The 14010-nt window shown below is 39.4% G+C and overlaps 1 protein-coding gene across 1 annotated transcript; it reads left to right on the forward strand.

Moving 5' to 3' along the window:
* The first annotated feature begins 897 nt into the window (after window positions 1–897).
* Window positions 898–13955, forward strand: LOC100548321 (pendrin). Its single transcript, XM_019621494.2, has 11 exons — window positions 898–1069; window positions 2761–2871; window positions 4453–4643; window positions 5109–5273; window positions 7835–7987; window positions 8104–8186; window positions 9127–9274; window positions 10580–10693; window positions 11463–11540; window positions 11776–11871; window positions 13287–13955. The coding sequence occupies exons 1-11, from the start codon at window positions 898–900 to the stop codon at window positions 13395–13397; spliced, it is 1422 nt and encodes a 473-aa protein (XP_019477039.1). The 3' UTR covers window positions 13398–13955.
* The last annotated feature ends 55 nt before the right edge of the window (window positions 13956–14010 follow it).

The raw sequence follows: 14010 nt of genomic DNA on the forward strand, positions 1-14010 counted from the left end.
GCGCTCCTTCGCGGGGCTGGGAGCCGTGGGAGCGTCGAGGTGGGACCGCCGGGTGCGGCGCGGTGCTGCCGGTGTCCGACTGCTTGTCTTCGCCCCAAAGTGAAGCCATACGTGGCGCTTCCCCCAAAGAGTTTGGGGCACCGACAGGTGCCTCGTCCTGGAAGAGACCACCTGTGGCTCCTAAAGCATGTATAACCCCTCTTGGTTTTTTTTTCTGTCGGTTTCTCTCAGGGCTTTCTTGGTTGCTTTCTCTCAGAAAAACTTTTTTGGTTGTTTTCTGTCACAGCGTCCGTAGCTACTTTCTGTCAGGACTTTCTCGGTCATTTTATGTCAAAGATTTATTGGTTGCTTTCTGTCAGCACTTGAGGGCCATAGAAATAATCCGAGGGATGGAACACCACCCTGTGAGGACAGGCGGGGAGCTGGGGCTGCTCAGCCTGGAGAAGAGAAGGCTGCGAGGTGACCTGAGAGCGGCCTTTTAGTATCTAAATGGGGGATATAGGAAAGAAGGGGAGTAGATACAGATTTTAAAATCTGTAGCAAGGTCTGTGGTGGTAGACAGGGGGAAATGGTTTCAGACTAAAAGAGGGGAGATTTAGGTTGGATATAAAAGTTTTTTACAGTGAGTGTTGGTGAGGCACTGGAACAGGTTGCCCAGAGAGGTAGCAGATGCCCGGTCCTTGGAGATATTCAGTGTCAGGCTCTGGGTTCTGACAGGGCTCTGAGCACCTGATCGAGCTGTAAGTGTCCCTGTTCATTGCACAGGAGTTGGACCAGATCAGCTTTAAGGATCCCTTCCAACTCAAATAATCTTATAATTCTGTGAACTTTCTTGGATGCTTTCTGTCAGGGTATCTTTCTGTCATTCTTCCTTGGTTCTTTTCAGACTGCAGCTCCATGCGATCTGTGCATAACTTGTTTTCTCACAGCTGTTCAAGAAAAAAGGCCTTCCAGATCACCAAGTCCTTCCTGCCCATCCTGGAGTGGCTTCCCAACTACCGGATGAAGGAGTGGTTGGTCAATGACATCATCTCAGGGGTCAGCACTGGCCTCGTTGCCACCCTGCAAGGTACGCCCTCACGCACGGCTCTCTGATGTTATGCAGATGGAATTACAAATCTGAGACTTGTTATTTAATACTAGATATTAGGTATTATCAATAAATAATTAAAGCTTTTAATTTAGCCCTTTTTTCTCTGCCTAACTAGAAGATCTGAATTTCCTTTGATGCGCTAGCAAGATGTAATTAACTTCTTTTATCCTGTCTTTTTACTCAAAGAACATTTTTTCAAATATTTAAATAATTTTAATTATGTTGTGATGGATCAGTTAGGTCATGAGCCTGTAGTTCTTCTGCAGCTTCCTATAAAAACCTAATTATTCCCCCCAGATAGTGCAATCTTGACATGTGCTTTCCTTTAAAATGCTACTCACAGGATTGTTTAGGTGTCTGCAAGAAAACAGTCCTCACTGAGGTATGTGGTGCTGTATTCACATTTAAGAAGTTATAAACTTGATGGATATTTACAGTACATGGTTTATGAGAGAAGCATTCAGCAGATAGACAAGTAGAAAAGTGGCAGAAATAAGCAGTAATTTGTGAAACTATTGTAGTAAAGTCAGGCTTATGGTGGTGCCCTTCTCATAAGCAGGTCTAACTGTAACCCTGCTGTCAGCCAGCACATTCATTTCTTTCACCTCAGAGTTGCTGACAATTCTTCAGGACAGGGGCAGGTGAAGTTAGCTGTGTTGACCTCACATTTTCCCTCAATGGAAATTGAGTGCTTACACAAGGAGGCAAAGATTGGAGAGACTCCATGGGAATGAAGAAAAAGTAGTTTGCTTCATTGCCAATTAGATGTAAATATTCCCTACTGCCTCTTGCTTTGGAGCATGCTAGAAAGGCAGACGAGGAGTAGTACAAACTCTGTGATTTAAAAATATAAACGTTATAATTCTGAAATACCAAATCATCAGATACTGGGAGAACTGACTAAAATGGTTGCCAAAAAAAAAGGCTTATGGGATCCTAAAATGCCCAAAATCCCTAAATTCCAGCAGTTTTAAATGTCACTTGTAGACCTCCTACCAGCCTAGCAGTACAACCAGGTCTTCAGCCTTTCTGAGCTCTGCCATAGTTTTGTGTTATCAATGCAGAATATTACAGTCTGCAATAGGAGCTAACAAGGACCTGATACTGATAACATCCCTTCCCTTCTTTCCTTCTCTTGCTGTGTTGAAGTTGACAAGTTGCTTGAGTTTACAAAGTAAGAAGATTAAAGGATCGAAACTCTTAAATTTGGGTGATTTATTTTTGGTTATTAAGTTCATGAAAACTGATACCTGACAAAAAGAAAAAGGCCTGATTTTCAGATGCGTGAATGTCCTGAATCATTATTGGTACAGTACAATAATTCAGAGTGTATGCTTGAAAATTCTGCCTATAAATTGAACATTTCAGTTTCTCACTTTTCTCTCAAAGGCAGACTGCTTGAACTTCACGTTTGAGCCAATGCTTTATGCCACCTATGCAGATATAGAAACAACTTTCAGTAGTAACTCATCCAAGTACTAGTGTGGGATATACAGTCATTTACAGTCACTGGTACTTACGTGCGTATCTGCAATTGATTTACAGATAAAAACATTCTAATTTGTCCCTGGATAAACGGAATAAATCCTCCTGAAAGTCTATTCTAGACAAGATAGTAGTTTGCTGAGTGATTTTAAATGTGATATTTTGTTCACGTATCATTTCAGGTTTGGCATATGCTTTACTGGTGGCAGTTCCTGTTGGATATGGCCTCTATTCTGCCTTTTTCCCTATCCTGACATACTTTTTCCTGGGAACATCAAGACACATATCAGTTGGTAACCGCATATGTTCAAGTTACAGTAAATTAACTACTACAGGATGTTGATTCTTACTGTGAATATTAGTATTTCATATAAGACAGATACTTTCTAAAGCATATTGGTTGTGCTGAATATTAATATTGGTGGACTTGGGGGACTTAAGACTTATTTCTTCTCTGTACAGACAGCTAACTTCAGTTGTGCCAACGCATGCCTTTTGCTTGCATTTATGCTGAAGTTTAAATCTTGTCTTTGGCTACACTCTATGCCAGAAATTACAGGATAAAGTCTGCCTCATTGGGCAGTAAGAAGAGACATTTAGTCTATCAGCTAAAGCTCAAGATGGCTAAAACAGATCTCTTAGTCTTCTCCACACGCCTTCCTTGTTACATCCTTTTTGATCACTGTGGACAATGTCATCTTCTTGCCTGTCGCGGAGACCCAGAACCTGTGTTTCTACTCCAGCCTCGCTCTAGGTCCTCACATCAAGGCTATGGGTAAACCTCATTGATTCCTTCTGAATACTTTCTCTAAAATATTTTTTCTCTGTCAGTTCTCATTTTTGAAATACATGTTACAGCTTGATCACTGAATTGTCTTTTTTTCCCCTCTAACAAATAGAGCCTTACCTCATTCACATCCACCAGTACGGGATTGTTTTTCTCTCACAAAGCTTTGGCACGATATTGTGGTTTCTCATTAACTTTCTTCTCTGTGGAATCAAATACATCTGCATGTTGTCTCTACTTTCTGTCTTCCACCCACCAGATCACCTCTGTTCTTCAGCTCTGAGCTCTTACCTCTACTTATGTTGTCATCTCTACTTTCTATGTTTTCCACTCTTTTTTTTATACTTTCTCGAGTATGCTTACTTGTCAAGTGTACTTTTATTTACCTGTAAAATTAACTTATCCTTCTTTAAGACATTTTATGATGTTCTCCTTTTCTGTATAATTTTAGTAAAAGCTACAGCAAATCTGATTGCTTTTAGATTGTGTTTTGCTGACGTTATGATCATTTACTATCTCTGTATCTTGCCCAAAGTATAGTTTCAGTCATCTTTAGCCGATATAATACCAAACTACTGCCAAAAAGGGCAATCTTTTCCCTGAGTGCGTGTTCCTGCCACCACTGTTGTGCTGGATTCCTGACCATGCAGCCATGTGGCAATCTGCACCAGTGCATTCATTCAGCTGAACCTAACTGTGTCTGAAAAAAGAGTGAATCAAAACATTGTTTTCAGCTGGATAAGTTTCTCTTGTGAGTGGTGCTGGGACACAGAACTGCTGATGCAGATACAAAGGAGATGGTCAGAATATGCCACCCTGTTTTGCCTTGCTATACCCCTAAATTGGCATAAGCAAAACATGAAACTGAACCTCTGTGTATAACAGTTTTGTTCAGGATGGAATTGTATCTCTGTCGTGTTTGCAGTGCTGTGGATTCTGGCCCTTTCTTCTTCCTTTTCCTCCTATGGAGTAATGTACCCCAGTTAAAATATTAAATTATATTTCTGATTTAGAATTTTCTTGTCTAGTCTGATAAATGCTTCCTTTTGATGCGTATTAAGCTTCAGTGTTCTGTTTGTCATTACAGGTCCATTCCCTGTAGTCAGTTTGATGGTGGGATCAGTTGTAATGAGCATGGCCCCTGATGACAATTTTCTCATAGTTGGCAGTAATGCTACAGGGACTAATGGTACTGAGATACTGATAGACACTGACTCCAGAGATGCCCAGAGAGTGCTGATTGCCAGCACCCTCACATTTCTGGTTGGAATTTTACAGGTAAAATAGTTGTCTTGAGGTCACAAATTGATACTGCTTTAATTTTAATGGGAAAACATACACCACAGAAATACATGCCATGGCAGCGAGTCTTTTTCCTGTAGTAAAACACGTAAATGAAGGAAAGACTTTTCAAACTCTGAAGAGCTTTTGGGAGTTTATTCTTCTTAACCCTGGGCAAAGTTGGTGGCAGCATGATGGGGAGCACAAACAGCAGAAGAATAGCATTGTGATTGCAGACCAACAGACCTGCATGAAACTAAATGGAGCATCCTTTCACACAGTTCTTCAGGTCTCCTTCCTTTCCCTGGATGGCATGATGTTAAGCTACATTGATCTTCAGTGAGGGAAGATGCTCTTAAGACTACCTCAACAAAAATAAAAGAGTAAAACTTAAGAAACTGCCAAATAATAGTGTACATCTTATTGCTTAGCAAGCTGTGTTACTCTTCGTGGTTTTTCCAGGTGGCATTTGGAGTTCTTCAGATTGGTTTCATTGTGAGGTACCTCGCAGATCCACTAGTTGGGGGATTCACAACTGCAGCTGCTTTTCAAGTGCTCGTATCACAATTGAAAATAGTCTTAAATGTTTCAACTAAAAACTATAATGGTGTCCTTTCCATAATATATGTAAGTATACCCTTCTAATCTGTTTTGGGTTTGTGCCAGAATTTTTGCATAATTATTTATCTTCTGCTTCTATTTCATACAGGAATGCTTCTTGTATCTATGTAACTGTGGGGCATCCATTTAGTTCTCACTCTCAGGAAGATCTGCAAGTGTTCATTTATAGCTGTGTGGCTCTCAACAGCTGTTTCCTTGCTTTCCCAGACCATAAAAGGCTAATTGTAGTGTCATAGTCCATTTCAGGCAGAGCATTCTTTTTCACATAAAATTTAAAAATAATTATGCAGCAAAACAGTTTTTCTTCTCTGGGCTGTCATTTCTGGAGGCTGTTTCCCTCCCAGCCCATGGCTCTTGTCTTAATGGGAAGCTCCCGAAGCTCAAGTCCCAAGCCTCTTAAACCATCCTGGTCAAAGACATTTTCCATTTCATGTTGTAGCCATGTCTGTGACTACAGAAGGATGTGGATTCGCACCCCGTGGCCAGGTACCTGCTGGTTAGCTAAGGTGAGGCTAAAAGTTGCTGTCACAACTCCATTTGTTAATCTTAGAGGAAATGATCAAATGGAGAAATGTTCTGGCCGTGTTACAGGAATACTGAACTCCTGGAGGTTCTCGTATTACAGAGTCGTCTCCTTCCCCAGGGAAATTATTGAGAGTTCTTTCACTGACTTCACCGTTAAGCTGTTCAGGTGCACAGTATTTTAGATCTTCCATAGCTCTTTACATTAGAATAACAGATTTCTAAAAGAGACTGCTGTAGAACAGAGAAGTTACTGGCAGATTTTATATTTCTGTTCAGACAAACCAGGCAAGAAAAAATGTGTTATATATATATTAGTAAAAATAGTCTGAATGTGATTACAAATAACAAGGAAAATATTTAGGAAAAAAAAATCTGGTGGAGTATTTGAGGAAAAAAAAAAATATATTATTTTATGGGCCTTTTAACCATTGAAAACTCTTCCCCCTCAAGCAATAGAAAATTAGATAGGATACAATACTATACGCACAATGATGGACAATCGATCCAGCAAGTTTTTCTCTCTGTTTGTTGCTGTTTTTTGTTTTTTTTTAAATGGTTGTTGAATGGTAGTACATCTAGTAGAAAGTATTTTTGAAAAAGAATTACATGGTTCTTCCAGTTCCTGCAAGCCTGTGTGCAGTGCTGAAACTCGGGGCTTCTGCATTCTAGTAGGTGAGCCAGGTGGAGGTGTTTGCAGATGTGTGCAGAGCAAATAAATCGTGATTTCTGGTCTGCTTAATCAGAGACTTGTTATGTCAGCTTCAGCAAGTCTCAAACCTGCCTCAGCAGTGGTGTGTAACAAATTGCAGCGCTGAGCATCTGACATTGGCAGGATTCATAACCTCCAGCTAGGAGCCCCTTGTTTCCCTGTAAAATATGGCAGAGGCAGACATGGTAAGTAAGAATGGGACTTGTGGTAAGCACTACAACAGGCAAGAAGTGGTTTCAGCCACTCAAAAAAAAAAAAGAGACATCTGATTCACTGCTTCAGGAAGGGTTCTCCTTTAGCTTAGAAAACATAGCTAGTTATGCACTGCAGTGTTTTATTTCAAACCAAGGAGTTTTTATTGTGATGGAAGTGGTATTGCAGCTGCAGTCCTCCCTTTGCTAGGAGGCAAGAAGTCTATTTTGAACCTTTTTTCCACCAGATTGTTCTTCACTGTGCATAGAATAGTCAAACTTTTTTGGAAGCAAGTGCCGAGTGAGAATTACCTCCTAGGAGCAGAGAGGAGATAGATGGGAGAACCTCCAATCAGTGTCTTTTCTCTGATCAGCCCTTCCTGTTTTCTCTGTACACTTAGGAGTAATACTTTTTTCATGTTTGTATAAACACTGTACAGCCATAAATGTCAGCTTCGCAGACTGTTGTTTGCTATAAACAATAGGTCCAAGCAAGGACATAGGAAGGATAGATGAGGGAGCTGCCTGTTGTTCTGCAGCTGCGAGTGCTCTGGCCTGGGGCTGACTTCTGTTGGGAACAGGGTTAACACACCACAAGGTGAGGCTTTGCAACCACTTTTCTCAAATGCAGGACTTGCCTTAGCCTGGCAGGATCCATGCTGTCATACTCATTGCCTGGATGTCAGTAATGAAAACTGGGAATTTGTAATGCACACTGTATGTACTGAGCATTTCAGCAATTAGAGTTTTGCTCTCATTTGAATAGAGAAGATCTTTTGCTTTTTGGAAAGGGAAGAAGTTACAGATCTTCCTGTCTTTCCTCTAAGGTAGAGGTAAAACACAGGTAGGATTTAGCTTTTGCTATTAAGTCTTAGTTTTCTAAAAAGCAGGAAGCAGAAGCCCAGTGTGGACAATTATTTCGATTACATCTTTTCTGTTAAAAACACCACAACATCCAGCCACCAGCTGTGTAGCAGTATGATAGTTCATCAGACAAAGTCATCCTCAAGTTCCTCCAGGCTTGAGCAAAGGAGCAGGCAAGTCTTGGCCTCCTCCAAAACCCCATCTGCCTGGGTTGCCTTGTGAGTGTTTGTGTGTTTTCACATATTTCATGTGCACATGTTGTAATTTTTATTTTTCAGACTCTCATTGAAACGTTTGAAAACATTGGCACCACCAACATTGCAGATCTTATTGCTGGACTCCTCACCATTTTTGTCTGCATGGTAGTTAAAGAGATAAATGACCGATTCAAACACAAGATTCCTATACCAATACCAATAGAAGTTATTGTGGTAAGCAAAGGAGCACTTAAAAAAAAAAAAACTAGACAATAGCTGAAATAGGTGGGACTGGTTACAGAAGAACAAGACCTTTTTTAAGTATTAAAACTTGTTTCATTTGATTACAGACTATAGTAGCCACTGGCATTTCATATGCTGCCGACTTGGAAAAAAAATATAATGCAGGCATTGTTAAGAGCATTCCAAGAGGGTGAGTGCCTTTGTTTTCTGGGACATAGATATTATTTTAATTGGCTAAAAATGACAGTGATAAGATAGAAGATATAAAAGAAATACTGAGAGCTGTAATCTGAATTTGGAACTCAGATTCCTGGAGCAGCTTCTTGGAGAAGTCCTGAGTTTTAATTCTGGCTCTGTCATTTATGTCACCTAATTATGCTGCCTACTTTTTCTTCCTCTGTAAAATAGGCTTAGAAATGTTCACCTGATTCATGAGGTTCATCTAAGAATCAGTTGTTTTGAAGTGAATATAGATGTATAGAAAACAGAACAAGTAATTTAAAGGATTTTAAATAATGAAATTCTATTTCTCTGTTGATTAAATTGCTATAAACCTGAGTTACTCCACTGTAGTTCATATTCACGCTGTTATCCCAATCAATATTGTCCCTTACATAGTCATAGGAGCAAGTATACTGAGGATTACACTGGTAGAGACTTTCACTTGAAAGATTCAGAGCATTTCACAGTAGTAACCTTCACATTCCATTTGGTATTCGGGCCTTGATTAATTAAAATTTGTGGAAACGCAGTAGGGGATCAAATGTTTTTGAGGTCTTCCGTTGAAGTATGTTAACAACAATATGAAGTGTCATTAACATATTTATGTAATTCATCATATTATTCAATATTTCCTTTATTCCATTCTTCAGAAATGTACTTTTTCACTTTGCTATCATGTTCTCATGCTGAGAACAATGGGAGCTTTGTTGCTGAGAAAAAGAATCAGGATTTTGGCTATGATGAACTAGATAAGCGTGTTCTGTATGTCAGTGGGCTGTTTCCACCTTTTTATTAACTTGAAACACTACACTTCATATTATAAGCAACCTGCATGCCTCTACCTCAGACTTTACTAAGAACGTAATTAGATCAGAGTTGATAATACTAACGTGTTTTCTAAATGCTAGATTTTTACCTCCTGAAGCTCCAGATGTCAGCATGTTTTCCCAGATGATAGCAGCCTCCTTTTCTATTGCTATTGTTGCTTATGCTATTGCGGTTTCTGTGGGGAAAGTATATGCAACCAAGTATGACTATGCCATTAATGGAAACCAGGTACGTATAACCAAACTGGTTTGTGAATGTGGGCAATGCAAGTTCTGTTTCACAGTAAATTAAGAGTCAAAGAAGTATTTTTCCAAGAGAAGTTATAGTCTGATGGGAGAAATTCTTCAGTAGCTGGAAAAAAAACCCAAAAGCTATGAATTTTCCAGATACAAAAGACTAAGCTTAGCTGTGAATGATGGACAAATAGCTTACCTGAAGTTAAAATATCATCATAAAAGCAGGTAGTAAAATCATACTGAAGTACAGTCCAATACTACTATGTGCCAGTGTTTATTTTGTCTCAATGGATTCAAAGATTGTTAAGATCTGCAAGTGGTGGGAACTGTATTTCTAGCATTTTCATGGAGAACACAGCCGTTACACAGGAGTAGGTATGCATCATCTCAGTCTGTTCTATCAAAGAACGTGACTTTATAATCCCACTCTTGTAATTAGAGCTTACGGAAAGCTTCATTTTGGAGAAAAATAGGGAGAGAGTTGAAATAAAATCTTAAATGATATTTTTAAACATTTGTTGTGAGTGGAAGGCTCCTGTCATTCTCTTAGCTTGGTGGAAACAGCATTTCTGTCAATTATATGGGATTGCAGGCACTCTCAAGTGCCTCATTTCCCAGCAGAGGAATGGCCCGGATCCCAGGACATAAAGCTCCCAGGGTCCTTGTCACTTGAGCAGAACAACCAGCATTGGTAGGTGCCAGCATCTGTGACCCTGGAGCAAACTTATGAGAATGCTGCCTGGGACTCAGCATGAGTTCTTTGGGATGTTCAGAAGGAAAAACTTTGGCTCAACTAGAAGTTTTCAGTGAAACTGTGTTCTGGATTTTTTTTTTAAGCTCCTGATTAGTTCCACTAATAATACAATGCTTTGTGTTAATTAAAGGCTTGTCTAAACTCAGACTGTTGCACTGATTAAAATCACTTGTTTAGAATATGATACTTCAGAGTTAAATTTATACTAGTCCTTTTTGTTGATGTGATTATGCTAAAGTAGTTGTTAACAATGTTAATTTTGATAGCATTGTTGGAAGTAAGCTGTAAAAGCCTTTATTCTAAGCTATGCCCATATGAAGGAGAGTATACTGACGTATACTCTTGTGTTGGTTTCTAAACACATGTGGCTACAGTAGCAGAAGAGAAATTTGTGTCAGTATTTAACAGCAGACAGTAATCTAGACTCTTCTCAATATTTCAGTGCTAACCACTTTATAAACTATTGCAAAAACTATTGTCATTCTCCATTGCAAAAGCAGCTTCAGGAATCTTTATTTACAGTATCATCTAATTACATTTCAGGAGTTTATTGCCTTTGGGATCAGCAACATTTTTTCTGGTGCCTTTTCTTGTTTTGTTGCAACTACTGCTCTTTCACGGACTGCAGTCCAAGAAAGTACTGGTGGAAAAACTCAGGTAATGACCTCTTCTTACTAATACTGTGCCCAGGTGAGTTTAATATTGTATGGGGATGAAAATAATCCTAAAATGGTTGCGTTGCTGGCAGGTAAAATGCCACAGGTATCTCAGCTAGCAGATCGTGCTCTGGTCATGCATCATTTTCGGTAGCTCTGCCAGAAGAGGGCAATCAAGTTTTACATAGGAAGATTTGCATTAGGGGTCCAAAATCCTTCAAGTGTAATGCTCCAGAATTTCATTACCAGTTAAGGCACTGAGTTTGTCCCATCTGGAATTCAGCATGAGGGAGGAAGTCCTCTCCCAGATGCCTGTGAAATACTTAAGCTCCTGTATGTTTGCCTGAGCAGCCCTGCTGTACCTGCCCTCATGCCATCTTTCTTATATTCTGCGTGCTCCTCCTCTGTTTGACAGTGCCCTCACACTTATTTAGCAGTGGAGAAATGCAGGATATCCAGCAGCCCCACTTCCAGCTGACATGCAGACTCTGCTCCTTTAATCTCTCCGTGCAACTCAACCCCCTCAAGACCTACTACCTTGTGTGCAGCTGTTTGCACTACCTGCTTAATTGAATTCCCTCTGTGTTAGCTGAACTGTGTAATGATTGCCCATGTATGCCTAAACACAGTAGCATTTTGGCAGGTCTCCTTGTTCCTAAAGAAATGTAATGTCCAACCACTTGTGTACCCTAGGAACAAGTACTTTGTAATCCTGGAAACATAAAATATGATCTTAATGTGCTCATCTATAAACACTCTGTCCTCCACAGGTTGCTGGTATAATCTCAGCTGGAATTGTTTTGATTGCCATTGTTGCCCTGGGGAAATTGCTGGAGCCCTTACAAAAGGTACTGTATTTGTTCTCTGCAGCATAGCCACCAGCACTGATCAGATCCAAAAGCTTAGCTTCAGTGGACAGGATAACAGCCCTGGTAGATGTTGTGGTGATTGATTACAGAGGAGGTTCAGGTTTGCTGTGCAGAATGATGAACGCTTTGTAAACAGAAAACTGAAAGAGGATTAAAATATCTTAAGAAGCATCTTTGCTTCTGAATAACATATTTTCACCATTTTTCTTCACAGTCTGTGCTGGCAGCTGTAGTCATAGCTAACTTGAAAGGGATGTTCATGCAAGTGTTTGATGTTCCCCGTCTATGGAAACAGAATAAAGTAGATGCTGTAAGTCAGCTAATTTTTCTTTTCCCCCTAATGTTCCTATGTCTTTTTCTTTTGCCTTTTAGTGTCATCTAAGATTTTCCTAACTACTACATCAACAGAATTTTGTAACGTTAGCATCAGGAAACTTTAGATTTGCTAATACAAACCAGTATTGTACGTATCCTCGAAACATATGTGCCGTAAGATCAGGTGAAAATTCCCCATTTTAGAGTTTTACACATTTTTATCTTTATCCTTTTTATTTTCTATACCCTACAGTAAGAAAGCCTGTGCACTGATGAGTCCTTCATAGCGATTACCATAGTTTACAGCAATCTTGTGATGAGATGACTTGAAAATCAGAATGGTTTGTGGCCACCTTTAGCATTCTGCTTTGATCCTCTATACAGTTTAAATGGGCCAGAAAAGATGACATTTTATTCATTCATGCATATAGGTTTAATTTGTTACCATATTAGTATCCCATTTGCCTGGATAACCTCAGTCCTTACAAAATATGTTTTTTTTGCTGTAACAGAAAATCCAACCTAGAATCCATGCTAGAAAGTGGATTCATTTGGTGTACTAAGGGATATATGAACAGAGTCTTCTTACAAACCTTATCTCAGGGTACATGCTGACATCTTCCACTGGGATTTCTGTGGAACAGCCCCTCAATGTGGATCCTAAAGGAGAATTTTGCATGAAAAGTATTTTGCGTATTCAGTCCCTACTACAATCAGATTTTACAGTAGGGGGTCTTTGGGCAGTATCTGCTTTAGGGAAATCTGAATTTATTTGGTCAGTTATTTAATAGTCCTCTTGGTAAGGAAAAGATTCCACTGTCTTGAGTAAGAAGTGTGTGCACTCAGCTTTGGGTGGGATTAGGTCCACTGCACGTTCTGCCTGGGCAGTGATGCAGGGAGTAACTAAGGAGTGCACTTCAACTGTTCTGCCTGAATATTCACTGGAGACTTTAGAGAGTGCTATCAACCTGCTAGCATGAAATAACTCTCTTTGGAACAGTTCTGATTCCTAGACTTCACTGAGGAGCCCCCTTCCCTCTCTATACATCTAACCTCTGATTTTTAAAAGTGAGGTTAATAAAAACAGCTGCCATCAGAAAGAAGAAAATGCAGTGGTTAATGGTATCCCCTTTAATTTCACTGAGTTAACTAGATACTTGAAAAATGTCTATATGTTAAAAGTAATTTCCTAAAAGCTAACCATGTCTAATAAGATAGTGATGAAAATAAGTATCTTGAACGTAGATGAAGACTTTTCTAAGCAAGTGAGCTAATTGCCAGCATGCTATGATGATTTTCAAGGTTAAATTCTTCTGCTACTCTTACTGATAGCCAGTGAAGTGTAGTGAATCTTTAAAGCGACCAGGAATACTATGTCATAATTAAGAGACTTTATTATTTCCTCTCCAGATGATCTGGGTTTTTACATGTATAGCATCCATCATTCTGGGACTTGATTTGGGATTACTTGCTGGCCTTTTGTTTGGATTGCTGACAGTTGTGCTGAGAGTTCAGTTGTAAGTAACACAGGATCAGAAATAACTGTTAGTGTTATACCATGAAAAAGAAAGACTGTACTGAAAAGGAAGGGGATTTGTGGCAGAAAATCTTCTTGGGCTTACCAAGATTTTTAAGTGGAAATCTTCAGAACAAAACAATATTTGTGTACTGTCATTTAAAAATTACACTGTGTTTGTGGTTGCTCTAAGAACATGTGGTAGTGGAACGATGAAAAACGTTGGCTTTGCAGAATCTCATTTGACCATCTTGTTACATTTTCTTGATCTTTGTTTTTTTCTGAAAGCATCACATATCTGCTTTCCTTCAGCCTGGAGTTCAGAAAATATGATTGACAGCAATACCAAAGTATAGTTGCTCTGTCAGCAACTGCATAAAAGTAGATCCTTCCAAAAGTGGCTACAGAGTGGTAGTTTATAAAATCCACTAACTTAAAATTTGCTACAATTTTTAAAAAGTGTAGGTAGAGGCTGCAAACTGTTTTGGTTTGCAAATCCAAAGAAAAAGCACTGGACAACCAGCTTTCAGTAATCTGAAGATGATGTAAATATGTTGTTTCCATTGATTGAAAGTGTAAAAAGTAATCCATGTTTTCAGTCTTTTTTTTTTTTTTTTT

The sequence above is a fragment of the Meleagris gallopavo genome, chromosome 1, assembly GCF_000146605.3.
Source record: "Meleagris gallopavo isolate NT-WF06-2002-E0010 breed Aviagen turkey brand Nicholas breeding stock chromosome 1, Turkey_5.1, whole genome shotgun sequence".
Classification (NCBI taxonomy): domain Eukaryota; kingdom Metazoa; phylum Chordata; class Aves; order Galliformes; family Phasianidae; genus Meleagris; species Meleagris gallopavo.

Coding starts and splice junctions, on each gene's coding strand:
- LOC100548321 (XM_019621494.2), top strand. CDS start 898: ATGCGATCTGTGCATAACTTGTTTTCTCACAGCTGTTCAAGAAAAAAG. Junction 7,988..8,103: donor TACCAATAGAAGTTATTGTG/GTAAGCAAAGGA, acceptor ATTTGATTACAG/ACTATAGTAGCCACTGGCAT. Junction 11,541..11,775: donor TGCTGGAGCCCTTACAAAAG/GTACTGTATTTG, acceptor TTTTCTTCACAG/TCTGTGCTGGCAGCTGTAGT.